General features: G+C 43.6%; 1 protein-coding gene across 3 annotated transcripts in view; it reads right to left on the bottom strand.

Moving 5' to 3' along the window:
- Positions 1 to 22,293, bottom strand: part of WRNIP1 (WRN helicase interacting protein 1) — a 36,744-nt gene extending 14,451 nt beyond the window's left edge. For 2 of the 3 annotated variants that reach the window (XM_085845415.1, XM_085845417.1), the window contains exons 1-4: positions 21,460 to 22,293; positions 15,954 to 16,148; positions 14,862 to 15,106; positions 5,858 to 6,111 (exon numbers count right to left, since the gene is read on the bottom strand). In XM_085845415.1, the coding sequence (XP_085701541.1) occupies positions 5,858 to 6,111; positions 14,862 to 15,106; positions 15,954 to 16,148; positions 21,460 to 22,293 (1,528 nt within the window). The remainder of the gene's footprint in view (positions 1 to 5,857; positions 6,112 to 14,861; positions 15,107 to 15,953; positions 16,149 to 21,459) is intronic. The other variant, XM_085845416.1, reaches the window with a different exon arrangement.
- Positions 22,294 to 22,301: the final 8 nt, after the last annotated feature.

Here is a 22,301-nt window from a genome sequence, read left to right as displayed (position 1 = left end):
TGAAAAATTATCAAGGGCCAGATGAAGTGGCAATTTTCGGGAAATTAAAACCCAAAGCTTCACATGATATCGGCATAATTAATTGTGAACGTATGCTATTGTTGAGAAGAACCAAGTATCCAAAATGTTCAAAATATAGATTTCTTTCTGAAAAAGTAAAATATATACAAAAACAAATGTTGATCTCGACGAGAGCTTGCATGCATGGATCTAAGGATATAAGAATATGAATGAACTAAAGTAGTTCCCAACCTGTAGAGAGCAGACCAAGAGATCAGTAAGGCCATCGAGGAGAGGGGTTGGGGGGGAGGGTCCATGGGGAAAGAAAAGGTAACATTAGATTCCCTGCATTGTAAAATGATGTCACACACTGCAACTTGCCCTCAGGAGCAACCATTAGAGGAAAGCCATGTTTCACCCTGCTCATGTCATAGAACCTAACCCTAACCAATGACAGTGATACATAGTGATCTACAAATCGTTTGGAGGTTTGGAATCGCTGTCACCCACAAAAAATTGGTAAAAGCCCTGTCACACCTAGACGTTTTAGCCAGCGTATCCAGATGTATGAAAAATTTGTCTAAAACGCTGGCGTACGTCGAATACGTTATGGGTAAGTTTGCTATACGTTGAGAGCATGCTGAAGCACGCTGGCATACGTCGTAGTACGCCGAGCTCGTCGACAAATTTTAAGCATGCTCAAAATTTTTCGCCGTATGCCAGCGTATGACTCGCACGTTCCGCATACGCTGGCCATAAGTTGTAGGGCACGTTATGCGATCGTTGACACACGTTACATGTAAGTTACTCATGAGTCGAAACACGTCGAGGTAATGTTTAACGTACCCGAAACTTATTTCTAACGTATGAGTAGCGTGCTTTGAACCTATGTGTAACGTATCTCCAACGGATATTGACGTATGTAGATGTATTTGATTGATGTCTTCCGGACGACCACAGAACTTACTGAACGTGTTTCTAAATTACAGCTACCGTATAATGGCGTATTGGCAGCGTTTAGGGGAATTGGTATATAAAAATGGGCTTCACAGGAGGAACCCGTCAGTGTTTCAGACTCCATGGTGAGTAGATATCCATGTCAGTAGTATCAGTAGTAGTAGTAGTAGGTGAGCGTGTCAGTCGTAGCAGTAGTAGTTGTAGCAGCAGTAGCAGCAGTAGTAGGTCCATGTCAGTAGTAGTAGGTGAGCGTGATGGGGAGGGTGTGGGTGATGATGGATCCTCCTTGCGCCCGCGCCCGCGCCCGCGTCCACGGCCAGGAGACTTCTTGGCAGCATTCTTCGAAGTTTTCTTCGGCATGACGATGATGTTGACACTTCGATGTCGAGCTTGGTTATGATTAAAATCGTCGAGCGGCAGCGTCCATTTAAATCGTCGAGCGGCAGCGATTTAAACCGTTGAGCGGTAGCCTATTAATAGGCTACGCCAAGTGATCGTCAGCGATACGCTGCCGCGCTATGCATACGTTAGACTATCGTTGGGCATACGTTGTGAACGCCGACAACACGCTAAGCATTCGTTGGTGTAAGTTATCGAAACATTCTGTGTACGTTACTAATATGTTATGCATACGCCCAAAACTGAAAAAAAAACATCAATAGTTCAGCATAGAAAAACATTTTTTTTAAATGCCAAAGAAAACTTAGAAGAATGCTGCAAAGGCGTCTCCTGTCCGTGGCCGTGGACACGGACGCAAGGAGGATCCATCATCACCCATACCCTCCCCAGCACGCTCACCTACTACAACTACAACTACTGACATGGACATCTGCTCACCATGGAGTCTGAAACACTGACGGGTTCCTCCTGTGAAGCCCATTTTTATATACCAATTCCCCTAAACGCTGCCAATACGCCATTATACGGTAGCTGTAAGTTAGAAACACGTTCAGCAAGTTCTGTGGTCGTCCGGAAGACGTCCATCAAATACGTCAACATGCGTTTCAGATACGTTACACATAGGTTCAAAGCACGTTACTCATAGGTTAGAAATAAGTTTCGGGTACACTAAACATTACCTCGACGCGTTTCAACTTATGAGTAACTTACAAGTAACGTGTGTCAACGATTGCATAACGTGCCTACAACTTGTGGCCAGCGTATGCGGAACGTGCGAGTCATACGCTGGCACAAGTCAACAAATTTTGAGCATGCTTAAAATTTGTCGACGAGCTCGCCGTACTACGAGGTATGCCAGCGTGCTTTTAACGTATACAAAACTTACCCACAACGTATTCGACGTGTGCCAGCGTATTTGGCAAATTTTTCATATGTTGGCATACGCTAGCTAAAACGTCAAGGTGTGACAGGGCATGACGGTGATGTTGACACTTCGATGTCTAGTGCGGTTATGATTTAAATCATTGAGCGGCAGCCTATTAATAGGCTACGCCACGTGATCGTCGGCGATACGCTGCCGCACGCTATGCATACGTTAGACTATCATTGGGCATACGTTGTGAACGCCGACAACACGCAAAGCATTCGTTGATATAAGTTATCGAAACGTTCTGTGTACGTTACTAATACGTTATGCATACGTCCAACTCGTTATGAATACGCCCAAAACTGAAAAAAACATCAATAGTTCAGCGTACGCCAGCGTTTTACATACATTTTGATATGTTGCCATATGCTGGCTAAAACGTCAAGGTGTGACAGGGCCCAAAACACTGAGCTTGAGGATGTTAAACAGCAGAATAAAATCGGATTTTAAAACATTTTATCCTGAATATTAAAGTTTTTCACATAGATTTTAATAAAATACAGTATAACAAAGGATACAAAATAATCAAATGCAGAGTTTATTTATATATTATAACTATACCTTGTGTACAATTCATCAAATTGCTCAAATATAAATGCATATTGAATTTAGACGATCAGATTTTAAAAAATTATCACAAAAGCATGTCCAATTTAGAATGGCACTCGGAAAGGCGCATATCTCCACCAGGCTGAACAGTTTACATTTTGTATCACACCGATCGGCCTGATCAGGATCTGGATCTGAACCAAAATCAAATTGGCTCGTTCTCGTCACCTAATCAATGCATCCACCAAGTTTTGCCATCGCTTGTCCACAACTTTTTGAAACATCATGCTCCATTTCATTTTTGGCCCATCTCTCAATGGTGAAGAATCACTTGTAAAATTAAAATAAATGATCATATCTGGATCCAAATCTTCATAAAATAAAATAAATTTGTTCTTGTCACTCACCCAACCTATCCACCAAATTTAGACTAAATCCATCCACAACATTTTTGAGATATCCTGCTCACAAACAGACAAACACAACAGACAGACAGGGTAAAAACATATCTTCAGTCAACCTTTCGTGGCGGAGGTAACGAGAACAAGCAATGAAAGATTGCAGCCCCTCGCTAGGACTTGTTTTGTGTGGTTTTACAGTATTATTTTATAGACGAACTCGCATCTAATTGTACCACATACTTTACAGACGTACTCACATTCCATCATAATTGTACATACCTTATCGAGGTATTCGGTTGGAAAAAAACAAAACAAAACAGAGAACGTGTACTAATGGCTACCTATAGGTGGCATTTGTGGCCTACGTTAACACATTCTGTGCAGTCACATAAAGAAACAGATGCAAATCCAATACCCTCTCTTCTGTCTGGCGAGGGTAATAATAATGGCTAATCCAGGAACTCGAAAAAAAATTTTTGTTATTGCCAAATTGACTTTATATTGGAGATGACAGTGTGAATCATTAGTTCTGCTGTCGTTCAAGGATATGGTGAAGGTGATCAAAGTTTCTATAAAGACAGTCTCTAAGATTTTTTTTGGTTAGCATTTGATGATCTCATCTGAACACAGTGGTAATGATTGTTATGTTTAACATGATGAAGTGAGGTTTGGCAAGCAAGACATCTGTCTTAAATCTCTATTAAAAGAACAGCATGCTCATGGATAACACACAAACTTCTGTTTAAAGTTTTTTGTTTAAAATAATAAAAATAATAAATAATAATAATAACTGCCTATCAGCAGAGAAACATTCTTTCAGGATACTTCAATATACAACTCAATCAAATATTGGGAAGTGATGTTGGGAGTTGTGAGTAAGAAACATCCTTGGGGAAGTAATACGAACCGTCGACGTCACGGATCAGAATGGGAAATGACGGAGGGGATGATGATACCGTGAAAGATGGATTGTAATCGTAAACTACTGGAAAGGTCAAAGATATACAAAAACAGAGGAAGAAAGAGGAAATAGTCACATAAATTCAAATGAGGATTCCTTGTTCACTTTGCAATGGAAAAGAAAAAATGGGGAGAGTGGATTAGCTCATTTAATCAATTCCTTTTCAGCCGTATCAAGTCACGATCTCGCTATTGGGATTATTGCAAAGGACATCATTTATCAGAGATTATCAGAATAAGACACACATGGCTAGTTGAAGGTGACAAAAAAACGGGTTGGAAGGAATCAAAAGCAGGGTTTGTTTCGTTTTGTTTTTTAACCCTTTGTGTGCTGCGGTCGCAGATTTGCGATGAAGACAAAAAATAAAAATAGCAATAAATCTTTTTCTTTTAATTTTGGTTATCTGTCTAACTTGACACCCAAGTTGTGTTTTTTTGCAAATACTACTTGAAATTCACAGTCTGATGAAAAAAATTAATCAAGCAACAGGGAACGATGCTGCCGTAAACAATGCAGCACGCAAAGGGTTAACCAAACATAGTAAAAACGCTATTCGATAGGTTGACTAATTGGTAATGATAGAGAGGTTCCAAGCAAGACAACATACTGTACATACATGCATACAAAACATTTTGCAAACAAAGAACATTTCTCAAAGTTTTATTTACTTTTTTCGTTTCCAGTTGTTGCCTGTGATGCGTGACGTTACATTTATTGCTAATAGCATGCCCACAACAAAGAGCAGCGTTTCCTGGTTTATAGAGATCAAGTGATGATAAATGGTGATGAATGCAATATGACGATCTTGATAAATTTTGACAATAAAACTTTGAGAAATGTTCATTCAATCACAAACATCCAACTGCATCATGATATCCCATTTCATTCATATGTTTATTACGGTTCGAATTTAGAACGGTAATTTGTGGACACCCTGTATACGAACGAAAACAATCCTAATTGAATCCTACCATTCAAAATACTCGAAAGTACCGATAAATATCACAGAAAGAAGTCGAACAGCAAATTGGAAAGCAAGTAGGTTTCCTGATTGATTTGGGGTGACAACGAATGGTAGATGAGAGGAAGTGACTGCGTATGGATGAGGATTGAAGGAATTGGTCGGATGGGTTAAGCACATGACATCTCCCAGCTAATAGAGTCAGACTAGAGCGGTACCTTCCATATCAGATAGAGATCGCTACAGATCTGTCACTCTGTGTGTCAATCCATGTGACTGTGAGTGGAATGGAAGCTAAACATTGCATTTTTGAAATTGTTCATACTTTCCATCCAATACGGGTTTTTAACAATCCCAAAACAGGTCCGCGTGTTTAAAGAAAGAAAACAGGTCAACCTGCAAAATACGGGTCACTTGCCATCTAAGAATAAGGAACACACACATATGTATGTAATTATATATATATATATATATATATATATATATGTATATATATATATATATATATATATATATATATATATATATATATATGGAGTACATGAGGATATATATATATATATATATATATATATATATATATATATATATATATATATATATATATATATATTTGTCACAAGACCCAAGCATTTCAGTTACACAATAACAAAAAGTATAAAATTGGCATTGTGACTCAAACAATTAAAAAAAGGTCAAACCTGCTCGATCATACAGTAAATGGGATCTCTGCAAGCCCTCTTTTACATGCTCCTCTCTTATGAGCACAATGGAGCAGCTGTGAGGGTGAAGAGGCTGCTCGGGTCCCTCTACTCCAGGACAAGAAGCCACTTGGGACTGTACGGCCATCTGCAATCCATTCAGGGCCACCCTAGCATCTCCATCACACAGATATGCAAGTGTGTTCAATACTTTTCTTTCCACATGGATGCACGGCCTGCAAACAATGATGGCACTGAGAAAACAGTACGATAGTGATGAAGTGTCATCCTTAAAAAAAAATCCCCATTGACTTCTCATGAGATTAAACAGGTGACATTAAAAATGTTGTCAGAGAAAACTCCAAACTGCACCTTTATATTATTTAATGGGGCTTATAGGAACACAAAAGCCAAAATACTTTGGGTTCTGCATGTACTCCCATGTACATTCTGTGGGAGCAATTCAACACTTGGATTAAAGAAACAATAAGGTATTCTTGGATCAATGAATAAACATGTTAAAGGTCTTACATGTGGTTAACTTTGTTCGGTATCATGTGCGAAATTGAACTCTTTTGCTCATAATATTTTTTCTATATTTCTCTCTTTCTTACCTCTGCCACTGAAGGTGGACGGATGTCATATTTTCACTCCAGTTTGTCTGTTTGTCTGTGAGTAGGATATGTCAAAACATTATGGATGGTTTTTGATGAAATTTGGTGGACAGGTTGGGTGTGTGACAAGGACGAATTGATTCGATTTTGGTAAGGATCCGAATACAGATAGGAGAGTTATTTTTTAAGTTTTCAAGTGATTCTTCAGCATTCAGAGATGGGGCCAAAAACGATATATAGCATGATATTTCAAAAAGTTGTGTTCAAGTTATGACAAAACTTCATGGATGAGATGTGTAGGTGACAAGAACAAGCTGATTAGATTTTGGTTGAGGTCCGGATGCAGATATGGTCTATCGGTAGGATACAAAACGTAAACTGTTCAGCTTGGCAGAGGTATGCGCTCTACCGAGTGCCTTTATAGTTTTTTCTAAATGTCTACGGAGAGGTGAACTCAAATTGTTTTTTAAGGCTAACTTGGCGGCTGCACCTGGATGAGTTTAAGGCTACAGGAATAGCAACAGAAACCCAAATCCTATCCAGGTTCCTCCTGATGGTTCCAATGCTGTACCTGGTCTTTTATTTGGTTCAATGTCGATAAAAAACCAAGAAGCAAATAACAATGTAACTGAAAAAAAACAAAATGGTAATATATTTTAATCTGCTTGGAAAAAATACATTGCCTAATATTGTATTTGGCCCAAATGACATCTTCAACAGGTAGTGGAGAAATCTTGCAAAAAAATTCGGTAAGAATTTTCCAAATAAAATTTGTCATTTGACTACATTGTTCAAGGCTACCTAACTTGGCTGCCTAAAATATCATGTGCTATATGTAACTCTCATTCTTGAGCATGTGGAGTTGGTCCAGAGAAAATGATAGCTGTAGGCAGGCTCCAAGCTACTGACAAATACTCAATGGGATAGAGTGAAAGAATAATTAGATGGCCAGGAAAGAAAATCCTGCTCTGTAAACTAGTGTACAACATATACCAGGTGCATGGATCATGAAAGAATCAACTTTCTTTCATGTTCCTGTTACAAGTGACATGAATAGGGTATAACAAAGGGGTGTGGTGGAGAGGTGTTTTGTTCATTGTTGAAGATATATGTGATCTCTGCTACCATGGAGCACTGGCTGAGAATGGTGCTGAGAAAGGTAGCAGTGAAAAATATAGCTGCGAGTGAATGATGCGTTTTATTTTCATTGAATGATGTGAGAGCCAGAGGTGTTTCATTATGGCTCCCATAGAATACTGGCTTGGCGGTGTTGGTACCAGCTTTTCAGAATAGTCCCAATGTACACTCTGTATGTCCTAAAGTCTATATAGTGTATAATGGAGCAAGAGTTTATATGCATGTATATATCTATGTATGTATTCTCTATACCCATTAGTCCACCCACAATTGTAACCTGAAAAAGAAAAAGGAAAATCATACGTCCGCCTTTTTGGTAAGCCGAATACATCTTCGGAGGTGTCATATTTACAATCGTCATGCTTTCCCAATACGCTTTCCGTTCAATGTTAAACAACCTAAGAGATTGTTAAAAGGATGATCAAATAGAGAAAGGTTGGAGCCAATTGGCATCATGGGCCTTGTGAAGATGACAATACGTGTAGGTCTCAGGCTTCAGGTTTTCGACTTCAAGCCTCGTGCGTCAGTCTATGGCCCAGTGCAATTGGAATTATCCGAGCTATATAACCATGATGTATTATATATGCACAGAAGCAGTACGCATGTTTTTGCTTCCAGTATCTAACCCAGGTTATTTTTATTTTCGGGTGCGATTGAGGCAGCGGTCTGTTGCCTATACACTGCCCAAATAAAGGGACAGGCCAGAAGAACGTGTTGCATGCTCGGAACAAGATTGCCCATCGGGCAGGTACTCTGCGAGTTATTATCATACATTCAAATAATGGAATTGAGAATGGTAGTCATAGTTGGAATTGTCGATCGTTTATATATTTGTGTTCTACAAATGGCTATGACCAAAGATTTAGCATTTCTGAATTGGATGCAAGATCGGGATTGCAACTAGTGGGTGGGGTGGGAGGTGGGGGGGGGGGAAGGGGGGAAGCATGTCGCGGTAGCTTTTAGATCCGAAGAGACTTCTACTTCACTTTGGAAGCAGTCTCTTCATTCACTGAGAGAAGGGATGCCATACAAATCAAGTTGCTATTTTATAACAGAATATAAGGATATGCGATGCAATGGAGGGCACACTTCTGGATACACTCTAGTTCATCTTTCTGAGCAGTGGTCAGGCTCGATCCCCAGACAGGTGATCCAAACTCAAGTAATGGGCGAATGTACACTGTTACGAATCTGGCAGCCATGAGCACTAAACATTCAGGTCCCAAAGATCAGTTATATTGTTGTGGGGCTGAGGATCGGTGGCGAGGATGGCCACTAGAGAGAGCAGTAGAGTCGCCTCCACCGAACACCCGGAATTTAGGTCGCGACTTTCGGAGAAGTCCGAAAGTCCACGGGTCCTTCAATATTATTTACAATAATAGTCAGGGAGGGAGACACAGAGCAGAACTAGAGGGGGAGCACTCGGGAGAGTGCAAAACCTCCGCCGCCAATACTGCTGGGTCACTCAAGTGAACCTTATGTCTTATTCATTAAATATGATGTCAACAGTGCTGACAGAGTTATAGTTCTTTTCTCCAACATTTTTTTTGGGGGGGGAGGGGTGGGGTGGGAAATCACTTAAAACATGTAGAAATGCAAAAAAAAGGAATCGAAATTTTGTTGAAAAAAAAAGTTGCAAAATTTTTTTTTTTTGGGGGGGTTGGAAATCACTTAAAACATGTAGAAATGCAAATAATTTTTTTTCTCCAACAATTTCTTTTGGGGGGGGGTAACAATTTTTTTTGGGGGGGGGGGGTTGGAAATCACTTAAAACATGTAGAAATGCAAAAAAAAAAACATTTATTTTTCTCTTAACAATTTTTTCTTTTTTGGGGGGGGGACCGGGTCCAAAATCTAATGGCATGATCCTTGGACCATACCTAACCCCCCCACCAAGTTTCGTCGAAATCCGTCGGAGAGTTTTTCCGTAATACTGTTCACAAACAAACAAACAAACAAACACACAAACAAACAAACTAGAGGGGGAGCACTCGGGAGAGTGCAAAACCTCCGCCACCAATACTGCTGGGTCACTCAAGTGAACCTTATATCTCATTCATTAAATATGATGTCAACAGTGCTGACAGAGTTATAGTTCTTTTCTCCAACATTTTTTTTTGGGGGGGGGGGTTGGAAATCACTGAAAACATGTAGAAATGCAAAAAAAAATTTCTCTAACAATTTTTTTTTGGGGGGGGGCCAAGGCCAAAATTTAATGGCATGATCCTTGGACCATACCTAACCCCACCCCCCGCCCCGACCAAGTTTCGTCGAAATCCGTCGAGGAGTTTTTCTGTAATACTGTTCACAAACAAACAAACAAACAAATAAAATAAACCAATGTCACCTGCAGGGTGACCCTATCTTGCCAAAAGGTGACCACGTGTGACTTCTTTAAGGTCACACTGAGGTGAACAGAGCTGCTATCCACCAGTAGCGACTCCTTGAGGAATATCTGCCTACGAGAGATTCCGATGAGAATCGTTCTACAGAGTAACCATGAAAAATATGCTTTTTCCTCATGTCACCAAATGACGTCATAATGTCTCAAGCTTGACATATCTAGAAAGCACTCATCGAGGTGTTCAATTTGAGGTACTACACGATATGGTTCCTAAAACTTGAAAATTTGACCTTGGGGTCAAATATGTTTGACCTTTGGCGCTAACCATGAAGGTCAAGGCCAATCGCCACCAAAAATTAATCAGCTGAGCGCCAGACCATGAACTATATTTCCATGAAGTTTGAAGATGATCCGATCAAAATTACTCAAAAAATAAGGGTTTCGTCGACTCCCCTGATTTGCGACAAAGTGACCTTGACCTTCAAAATTTTATGCGCTGAAAGGGACCTCTATAGGCCTCTGATATGCGAAGTTACAAAAATTTCCAATGATAACTGTGCTCTGCAGAGTGATTTATACGTGATTACAGACGAAAAAAAAAAAAAAAAAAAACATATGAAGGTCAAGGCCAATCGCCACCAAAAATTAATCAGCTGAGCGCCAGACCATGAACTATATTCCCATGAAGTTTTAAAACGATCCGATCAAAATTACTCAAAAATAAGGGTTTCGTCGACTCCCCTGATTTGCGACAAAGTGGCCTTGACCTTTGACCTTGACCTTCAAAAATTTGTGCACTGAAAGGGACCTCTATAGGCCTCTGATATGTAAAGTTACAAAAATTTCCAATGATAACTGTGCTCTGCAGAATTTTTTCTACGTGATTACAGACAAACAAACAAAACAAACAAAAAAAACATACAAGCTGACTAACATATCTTGCAAAAACTTCGTTTTGGCAAGATAAAAAAAAAACATACAAGCTGACTCACATATCTTGCAAAAACTTTGTTTTGGCAAAATAAATATGCGTTTGCCTCATAAAGTCACCAAATGACGTCATAAAGTCTCAAGCTTGACATATCCAGAAAGCACTCATCGAGGTGTTCAATTTGAGGTACGACACGATGTGGTTCCTAAGACTTGAAAATTTGACCTTGGGGTCAAACATGTTTGACCTTAGGTGCTAACCATGAACGTCAAGGCCAATCGCCACCAAAAATTAATCAGCTGAGCGCCAGACCATGAACTATATTCCCATGAAGTTTGAAGACGATCCGATCAAAATTACTCAAAAAATAAGGGTTTCGTCGACTCCCTTTATTTGCGACAAAGTGACCTTGACCTTTGACCTTCAAAATTTTGTGCACTGAAAGGGACCTCTATAGGCCTCTGATATGCGAAGTTACAAAAATTTCCAATAACTGTGCTCTGCAGATTTTTTTATACGTGATTACAGACAAACAAACAAACAAACAAAAAAAAAACAACAAGCTGACTAACATATCTTGCAAAAACTTCGTTTTGGCAAGATAACAAACAGAAAGGGGTGAAAACAGTAACCTCCATCCATCTTCGAAGTTGGCGGAGGTTAACAAACAGAAAGGGGTGATAACAGCAACCTCCGATCTTCGATGGCGGAGGTTAATTATACCGAATAAAGCAATGTACAAAAACAAGGCACTTACGCAATTCTACTTAACAGGACAGGCCCACACACAGACACGCACACCCAAAAAGAAATGGACCCGGTCGGGTCTTTATTCGGCTCTCCAGCCGAGGAGGATAGTTCGGCTGGGAGTCAGAACGGTTGGCTCCCTGGCCGCGAGCGTGCGGCTGGTCGATCGCACTTTCGGAGCTCGAATCGTCGAACGCCCTGGGAGCGCCTTTGTGAACCACGTGGAGGGACTCGAACCCACACGGTCAGCTTCACGCCAAGGAGAAGACCAGGGGCGAAGACCGGCGACCACCAAGGAGTGCCCAGCAGGCCAGAACACAGGGGAGCGGGTGGTCGACCAACAACACGACCACCACCTCAAGAACCATGAACTCCAACACTTTGACCAACCACGAGCACCACCAACACGAGCACCGACACCAGCTCCGACACTTTTTTCACACGCACGAGCAGCTCGCGATCCTTCTTATCCCCCCCCACCCCCTTCGCGGGGTGGAGGGTCTGCTCTGTGGTAATCTCACTCCTGATTGGACGAGATGAACATTCCATCTTGCTGGGGCAGGAGTTGGCTCTGAGGCGATCTCACCCCTGATTGGGCGAGATGAACATTCCATCTTGCTGGGGTGGGAGTTGGCTCTGAGGCGATCTCACCCCTGATTGGGCGAGATGAACATTCCATCCCGCTGGGGCGGAGTCGACCTCACCCCACCTACGCCGTGGCCCCAAACACGTGCGTGATGGAATGGGGAGTGTGAAGACATGAAGGAATGGGGAGGGAATACTGATGTAAAAGCTATCTAGAAAGAAACTCGCAGCACACGTACATCAAAAGTAACCCATTAAACAAGGGGAAGGATTATAACTATGAAACACACACTTACCGATATAACTGTTCTACAACGACCTGAATGTTGAGTGCTCATGGCTGCCAGATTCGTAACAATATCGGTTAAGTATGTGTTTGTAGTCAGGGTCCCGTTCCTATGTTTAATGGGTGATAAAGTGTTCGTGCGCTGCGGAGTTACTTTCGATAGTTAGGGTTTTCTTTTACATTTCTTTATATCCCCAACAACGCCCTGCTAGCGGCACGGTGGACCTCCAGAGCGGTGGCGAGCGAGCACGTGCGTGGGCGGAGTTCAAGGGCATGACATCCCTCTTTAGCCAATCGGCAAGGAGCGCCCCCTTCCTCACTCAACACAATCGCCATTAGGCACGTGTTCCTGGCTATGGACGTGGGCGGGGCCCTCGCACCAGATCCAGACTCCACCGACGAGGGCAAGGGCATGCCCTCTGGCCAATCAGGACGCTCATTGCTTCAGAGCCGGCTCCACCCAGAATAGTGGGAGTTGCTCCGCCTACCGTGGGCCTGTCCAATGGGGGACCGCCAACAGACCCGAACGATGGAACCGGCCAATCAGGGGGGGGGCGAGTTGCATGAGGAGAGATCCCTCCCACCTCACAAGAGGAACGAATATGGGAGGGGCGCGTTCTGTCTGCAGCTGGCTGTCTGGGTCTGAGGCGCGAGCTGGCTGGTTCCCTCCGATCTGCACTCATCTTGCCGGTTCCTGATCGGCTCGCCTGGCCTGCCGGCGGTCTGTCCGGTCCGCCTTCGGGCCGGTTGGCATCCATCATTGATCCTCAGTCTTTGGAGCTTGGAGCGGCATCGTTGCGGTGGGTTCGAGTCCCGCTACGAGACCCGAATGAGGAGACCGCACGAGGCGGAAAGGTGCACGCCGGACTCTGGCCTTCAGCTCCCCTATCCTCCGAACTGAAGGGCCGAATAAAGGCCGCAGCCACCATTTAGTGTGTGTGTGTGTGTGTGTGTGTGTGTGTGTGTGTGTGTGTGTGTGTGTGTGTGTGTGTGTGTGTGTGTGTGTGTGTGTGTGTGTGTGTGTGTGTGTGTGTGTGTGTGCCCAGTCTGATAAGTAGAACTGTTAAGTGCCTTGTACATTAATTGCATTTCTTTATTCGGTATAACTCTGCTCTTTTTGTGCTTCCCCTCCCCGATCATTGTTAAATAAAACCCCTCTAGTTGAATGTACCAGCTCGTTGTTGTGCTTTCTATCATTGACTTAGCACTGTGCATATTGGAAATTAGGAAGGCCGTTGGGCCGTAATTGTTCATTTGGATCAACGGATCTTGGTAATCCTCGCTCGGTTTACACCCGGTTCGGGCTCGGTATACAGCCCGTTCCGCCCGAGGTCCGTCGAGGGTGGGGCTCCCCGGTAGTTGGACGGCGTGAGTATTTAGGTACATTGGAATAGACAATCAACCCTATCTCACGCCGTCAAAGTATTGGCGACCTCGGTCCATAAAGGGACCCGTGACCCTCAGAGTTATCCAGAGGGGCATGACCTAAATTCCGGGGTGTTCGGTGGAGACGACCCTACTGCTCCCTCTCGCGGTCGTCCTCGCCACCGATTCCCGGCCCACAACAATACTTTATGCATGGTAACCACATCGCTCATGCCAGGTCCACTTTTCTTAAGGATGCTTAGTATGCACAACTGACAAGTTGCACAAGATACAATGAGTTGAACCTGGCTATTTCACTTTAGGTCTGCTTGTCTTACTATCCCAATAAGTAACAATGAGCTATCCCTCTTGAGACAAGTATTATCACCACACAACTGTACTTCCAAAAGTGTGTCTGCATAACTTTTCATTTTTCTCGCTTGGGTCTCAGTTGGGATTTTGGCTGGGGTCTCAGAGGTGAGAGTCGGGATGACCGACTGGAGATGAGAGTTGAGGTGACCGACTGGGGATGAGAGTTGAGGTGACCGACTGGGGATGAGAGTTGAGGTGACCGATCGGAGATGACTGGTGATGAGTTGGGCACACCATTACAATCCTGAGAATAAGAGAAGGTCAATAGAGTACCGCCACAAAAGATCACCAGCCCCGACTTGGCTGTCAGATTTTCATCTCTTTCTTAAACCTTCGGGGGGGAACATCTTTCTTCTGACAATGATGTCAAGGCTGCTGTGAAGCGCTGGTTAACTCAGCAGAATGCACAGTTCTATTATGACAGCATCACTAAACTATTTATACATTGGTATAAATGTGTGGACTACAGTGGTGATTATGTTGAGAAATAATTTTACACCATGGTGGAATAAAGATTGATGTTTCGTTTGAATATCTTTACTTGGTTTGGAGAAAATGAATAAGAGGCATTACTGTTCAACATATGTTCGTAATATTACAGGAAGAAGAAAAGAAAAACTCACTTCCCAGCTGCTTCTGGATGCATAAATTCTCCCTCAATCTCATCTGTCGCAGAGTTGACGATGGAAGCGCCAAGTGAGTGCACTGCTCGATGAAGAATCTTTTCTACTGCCTCCACCGAGAGCTTGTCCAGCACGACAACACGGCAACGGCTGAGAAGTGCCCCATTTATTTCGAAAGATGGATTCTCTGTCGTGGCGCCGATGAGAGTAATGGTGCCGTTCTCAATATGAGGCAAGAATGTGTCCTAAAGATTGGCAAAAAGAAAAAGTGTGATATTTGCATCCAGCTATCTGAAGAGTAGCTTCATATCATGCCATGCAAAACAAAACAACTCATCGGTAATGAGGCCTATCTACATATGAGGCCCGGATTGGCCCCGTTCAAAGCTATGAGAGTGGAAAGGCAAAACAATCATGTAAATTGGATATTTTCATGGGCAGGCAGGATGGCCTAGCATAAGGCACCCTCCAATCTGAGCTGTCTAGCCTGGGTATGAACCCCGACGCAGATATAAATTGTCATCCCAGTGTTTCAAAGGTACAGTGATCTATCGATGCATGTGCCGTCTTGGATGGACGTTAAGCTGGGAGTCCCGTCTGCTGGCATCAATTGGTGGACGTTAATGATCCCGCAGTGTCCTTTGTGAAGATTTGGCAAGCTATCGCCAGCACCATGAAACAAATTACAAATTCCTACCTGAAATACTTAGTTGAGCATCAGGCCTGGCCAGCAGGTTCGTGTAAGACATGGCCTAAAAACTTCCCCGGCCAACCCCACAAGAACGTGGGAATAGTTGTGGCCATTGAAGAAGAAGAAGTTCTTTTGATTTTGTGGACAAAAGTCTTTTTTTTTTTTTAGGGACAACCACAAAACCTTTTTCTTATGGCTTATATATAAATACTTTGTGTCTTGTTCTACCCAATGCACATTACATTTATGGATTGCTTGTGGGGTTTTTTATTTCATGGTGCAAAAACAAAGTTTGCCCAGTTTAGTGTTCCCACGACAAAAATTAACAGAATTCATTGAATTCAAACTTTTGTGAACACTGAAGTCCTCACAATACAGTGATGAGCAAGTACAATGACAACCTGCTGGCTCTTGTTGAATCGATGGATTTCGTCAATGAAGAGTATCGTCTTGCGTTGGCACAGTCGCTGTTCATTCTGTGCTTGCCGGATAACCTCGCGGATGTTGGCCGTCGTGGCACTGGTCGCAGAGTGTGTGACAAAGCGCGTGTTACCTCGACGGCGGCACAAGTTGGCAATGACATGTGCCAAGGATGTCTGCAGATGAGATAAAACAGGTTTTTGCTTCAGGTGCAAACAAATGTCTTTGCACAGAAATAAAGCAATTATCTTTAACCCTGTGGGTATCATTGTCGTAACATGTAACACACTGAACATAATACTCAGCTTTGTTTCTTCCTACGATAGTCTGCATCAGTGTTCAGGACAAAGGTATTATATCATGCTTGGACTGCCAGTCATGAGCTTAGCGGGAAATCATTAGTATCATCAAACATGGTTCACGTGGGTCACAGGGTGATGATGATGCTGCAGAGCATGCCAGTGTGCACTTAATACATATCAACATCCAACAATTAACTTCACACTTTTTAGCCTGTGTGTGCGAAACAAAAAGAGGGGTTAAGCAATTGGTTCACTTTGTCTGTCTGTTTGCAGATGTCAGTATGTGATCGAGGAACAACTTAGACAATTGAATGTTATATTTTGAACACTGTAGAACAAGAACGAGAACACAAATCGGAACACAAACCTGCAGTTCATCAGAACTTTGGTTCTGAATTTGACAATTTTTTGGAATGTCGACCCGATCACGCATGACCACAGTATTTTCTTTACTCTGCCTGTCTGGCAGTGAACCAAAATTGAAAATCATTACAAACCGGTAACTGTTTTTAAGGGTGTCGTAAAGGACACAAGCACCAAGCACAAATAACTGATGAAATGTGTTAAATAAGGTGGTGTAAAAGACGCTGTATCAACGACGGTAAACACTTCAAAAAGTTTCACGACAACCTTTAAAATCATTATTTTATTTAAAATGAATTGTACACTTGAACACTGTAGGCCAAAAATTGCATTCTTGGCACTATGAAAAACCTCCAGTTTTGCAGGACTTGAACAAAATATTGTGGCATTTTATGCCATCTCGACCAATCAAATTTGCTGTTCGCTCTCTCAGCATTGGGGATGTCGAGATTCAGACAAAATGGCGGCTCGTAGGAAATATAGATCGTGTTCAGAAACGCAACAAACAAGAGTTGAAAAGACTCATTCCCATGTCTGTTTTCTCAAAAATGTGTAGCATAACGATATTCTATGACGTCTCTAATTCAATTAGCCGTTCATAAAATAGTGCAAGTGCTTAAAAATGGCAATAAAACATTGCAGAAGAATGAAAATAAACATTTCCAAGAAAACTGTTATGATTTCGATTTTATCTGTCTTTAAAGATGTCATTGGAGGGTATTACACTGCAAATACTGAACATACAGAAGTCTGTTTCAATATAATTAAAGAGAAAAATTTACAGGTTCGCATGGGAAGAAGGCCGTTAGACGATAATTTATTCCTTACACTAGCAAATGCCACCCGTCGCTTCGCTGACGGGAATACTATGGGGGGGGTGGGAGAGAAAGAAGAGGGGGGAGAGAAAGAAGAGGGGGAGAGAAAGAAGAGGGGGAGAGAAAGAAGAGGGGGGGAGAGAAAGACGGGGGCAAGAAAAAGAGGGGAGAAGAGAGAGAGAGGGGAGAGTGAGGAAGTGGTGGGGGAGAGAAAGAGGGGGGTGAGTGAGGAGGTGGAGGGGGAAAGAGAGAGGAGGGAGGGAGAGCGAGAAGTGAGAGTAAGGGAAGGCAAACGTGCAGTGGAGTGTTAATTATGATTCATACTGTTTCATCAAAATTATTCTGCATCGAATAACAGTGAAGATGGAAACAAAATAATGTCTGAAATCCATTTTCTACCTGTCATACTATAAATACCACCCGGAGGCAAACAACGCCCGGACATGTCCAGACATAAATGCAGTCCGGAAACAAACACCGCCTGGACACGTGTGGAGACAAACTCCCGTCCGGACATGTTCAGAGACAAACACCAGCCGGACACGTTCGGAGACAAACACCTATGGTGTTTGCTATGGATAGGCAGTCCCTCTGGGGGACAGGGCAGTGAATACATTAAATCATACAGCTTAATTTTGTTACGTTCCTAAATTTTTTGTTCACTCAATATAATTCTCCAATCAGTAGAAAAAGATAAGTTTAATGCTTTGGAAATTTCACTTTTTCTTGTGGATGTATGGAGAAGGGAACATCGCCTTGCTTGCTTAAAGTAAATAGGTATATCAGCTTAGTTACAAGACTAGTTATTTCTTTAAATTATCAGATTTTACTCCAGATTTCGACACTTGTTTAGTCCGGACAATATCCAATGCTCTAAACTGAAATAATATTTTGATGATATACATTAATTAGTCCGTGAGAGTAGATCATGGAAAATCGGATCATTTCATGCATGAAATGGCTCCAAGCTCCTAATTCGAAAACTATAGTACTTACAAAAGCGATACATACAATGATTCTTAGCTATGATGAACAGACATGCGATACGAGTGAGGTAAGTGAAAACACAACAAACAATCGATGTTAAGAAATTGTTCCGGCGTGTTCCAATTCAAGGCATGGTTGAGCAGGCCAAAAAACATGGCGGCTTCAGACCCCAACGAGGTAACCGGCCAGAATACGCCTTAAGACCCCAGCGAGTGAGGTGGCCGAGGATCGCCTGATGAAGGATATAATTAAATAAGGCCGTTAATTATCTTCAAAAGGGGTGTTTTAATGAACCCAAACACACAATTTTCAGTCTTGTACTTCCTTGGAGTTTTCTTAGTGTGCATACAAAGTTTCAGGCTACTATGTTACATGGTTGAGTTATGGAGGAGGCACACTAACACACACACACTAGTATAGATATATGGTAATTGTGGAAGTCCTCAACACAACTTTGATACATGATGCATGCCCTCACTCTTCCGACACACACGATATGGCATGTGTAATTTGTGTGGAAAGAGGGAGGGCATGTCTCCACTCCTCCCACACACCAATGGCCCGTGATACATGGCTCCACTCCTCCCACACAGCTCAGCTTTTTGTTTTTTTGTATACATTGTCAAGGCTCGTATGAGAGCTAACATACAGAACATATAAAAAAAGGAGCAGGAGACAAAAGGGGCAAGAGAGAGAGAGAAGCACAAACAGTGGGGAACAGAGACATCAGGAGATCTGTAGAAGGGAGATAGATGGGGCGGGGAACACAGAGTAAACAAGATGGACACGACAGGGATTTTCAGGAAGGAAGGCAGGGAATTTGAAGGAAGTTGGTTTGGGGTGGATCAACGGGGGTAGAAGAGATCATGGTTGTGGAGAGGGGAAGATATGAGATGGTGGTGAACAGCTGTTTTAAAGACTTGGAGGGAAGAGTGGGATTAAAGAGAATGTGGGAGTTTGTTCCAGAGGTGGGAAAAAAGAGAAATGAAAGAGTGAAGGTGAGCAGTGATTCTTGATTTTGGCAGTTTTACAAGAAGGTGGTTGCTGGCGGACTTTGAATGCCCTGCGGAAATATTGTTAAAGGGCTGGGTATCGGTGGCGAGGACGACTGCTAGGGGGAGCAGTAGTCTCCTCCACCGAACACCCGGAATTTAAGTCGCCACTTTCGGAGAAGTCCGAAAGTTCACGGGTCCTCAATGGACCAAGTTCGCCAAGAATCCGGAGGCGTGCGGTAGGGTTAATTGCCAACTTCAATATACCTAATTACGCAAATCGCCAGACTACCGGGGAAACTTACCCTCGGTTGGCCCCATCCGAACCGAGTCGCTGTTATCGATTCAAATTCGACATACCCCGAGCGGAAGGTACCAGAGCCGCACTGGACCAAATGAACAGTTATCGAGAAGAGAAAAATCAAGTAAATGTACAGACACTTAAACGGTTCTCCTTTACTACTGGCGCCACGAACACACACACACGGACACCCAAAAGAATTGGACCCCGTCGGGTCATTATTTGGCTCTCCAGCCAGAGAGGACAGTTCGGCTGGGAGTCAGAACGGCTGGCTACCTGACCGCGAATGTGCGGCTGGATGACCTGGCTCGGTGGGACTCGAACCCACAACCTTCGAATTGCCGGCGAGGAGGCAACTCAGCACGCGAGCGGGGCAAGAACAACTCACGAGTGCCGGATCGCTCCTTCAATATCCCCTCCTCTCCCGAGGTGGGGAGGGGGATTTGTCCTTCTCCAACTCGCCTCCTGTTTGGACGGGGTGTGTAAGGCGACGTGCTGACTGTTCGTGATTTGTCGGGGGGGGGCGTGCTGAAGTCTCTGCCCCCAGAAGAGGGTCTTCTGTTGGCACTATCTCTGTGCCCATTGGCTAGAGAGCGGAAGACCATGCTCGCACCCCTGTGATTGGCCGAGAGAAGCGTCATGACATTATTTGGTGCGAAATCCACACCAAAGCGCTCCGTGCCCATATTTGGGCCCCGCCAGAGCGAAACACTCCGTGCCCATATTTGGGCCCCGCCAAAGCGAAACACTCCGTGCCCATATTTGGGCCCAGCCAGAGCGAAATGCCCCATGCCTATATTTGGGCCCAGCCGGAGCGAAACGCTCCGTGCCCATATTTGGTGGTGTTGGATGATGGTGGGAGGGAAGCGCGGACAGGTGTCGTTGTTGTTTTTGTTGGAGATATGTAAAAGAAAATGCTAACTATCAAAATTACTCAGCGCACGTACATGTAATTCCCTTTAAACAAGGGGAAGGATTCTGACTATGAAACACATACTTATCGATATAACTGTTCTACGGGACTCTGAATGTTGTGTGCGATGATTTCCAGATTCGTAACAATACGAGGGGGACAGAGTACAGACAAAGTAGGGGAAGGGCAAGGCGCAGGGCGCTCTCTGTGAATAGTCTCCCCAATATTTCCGCAGGGCACTCAAGGTCAGCCAACAACCCCCTTCTAGTAAAACAGCCAAAATCACAAATCACTGCTCACCTTCACTCTTTCCCCACCTCTGGAACAAACTCTCACACTCTCTTCAATCCCACTCTTCCCTCCAGGTCTTCAAAAAAGCTGTTCACCACCATCTCTCATCGTCCTGCTATTTGTTCCCCACTATTTTGTGCATCCCTGTCTCACCCCTCTTATCTCCTGCCTTGTTATATGTTCTGCGAGTTCGCTCTTACACGAGCCTTAATGTGGTATACAAAAAAACACAAGGTCATGTTAAAAGGTTAGAGTACGATATGGCAAGGATGGTCCAAATGACCTTTTTTATTTTTCACTTCCACTGTCCCCTAAAGGTTTTACTGTGCACTAAATGTTGCCGGACTCGAGTCGGAATCGGGCCAAGTCTGAGTCCTTGGCATTTCCGAGTCCGAGTCCCCCCCCCCGCCCCCCACACCAAAAAAAATTATCACTGCCTCAAGGCAAAATTGACAAATGACGGACAAAATGTTTCATCTCATAGAATACCACATTCAGCAGAAAACACCAACAAAACATTTACCTTTCCACATCCAGGGGGCCCCCAGAAAACGATGGAGGGGATCTCGTTCCCCTCAATGAGAGTTCGCAGGAGCGTGTTGGCCCCAAAAGCTTTGTCCTGTCCAATGACATCGTCCAAAGTTTCTGGTCGCAATCTTTCAGCGAGGGGCTTGAAGTCCATCCGTGCATTCTTTGGGCCTGAAACGGAGACGTTCGAGTTGACGGAAGCAGATGTAACGAGTGTGGAGCCGTTCGGGGAGAGCACACCGTCGGTATCAACGTTCTCCTCGCCACCTGGCACCTGGGAATGCTCTTTCGTCGACTGGAACATGGACAACAAGGTCCTATCTCTTGATATACCAGCCTTCTTCGTGTTGTCAATCTTGGACCTGGAAGTAGTTGCAAGAGAAGAAGGCGACGCTGAGATGGTGGGACATGTTTGAGATGAAGGCCGAGCTGGACTGGGAGATTGATGTGCGATTCCTGATGGAGCAGGTGATTGCGAGAGGGGTGGTTCAGAAGACTCTGAAGGACTTGCTGCAGATGGACAACTTTGGTTTCGAGTCGACGACGATGGGATTTGAGTTGTTGTTGTTGTTGATGTTGAGGTTGAGGTTGAGGAGCATGGGGTTAAACATGGTAAACGAGTCTGACAAGTGGACGACGTCATGGTCGATTGAGATAGTGCTTGGCTTTTCGAAGCTGCTGAACGTGTGAGCACGCACGCCGACTTGTCGAGTCTGGCCTTTTTCGGTCGAGCATCCGCACGAAGAAGACATCGATCCAAATGGGCGTTGATGTCGCTGGAATGAATGCACGTCGAACATACAGGGCAAAGTGTCCCGGCTCCGGCCATGGCTCCAC

Source organism: Eptatretus burgeri, chromosome 11 (genome assembly GCF_056783735.1).
Source record: "Eptatretus burgeri isolate ZD-2024b chromosome 11, Ebu_testis_v1, whole genome shotgun sequence".
Lineage (NCBI taxonomy): Eukaryota > Metazoa > Chordata > Myxini > Myxiniformes > Myxinidae > Eptatretus > Eptatretus burgeri.
The sequence above is the reverse complement of the archived record's forward strand: the minus strand, read 5'-3'. Positions and strand labels throughout refer to the sequence as shown.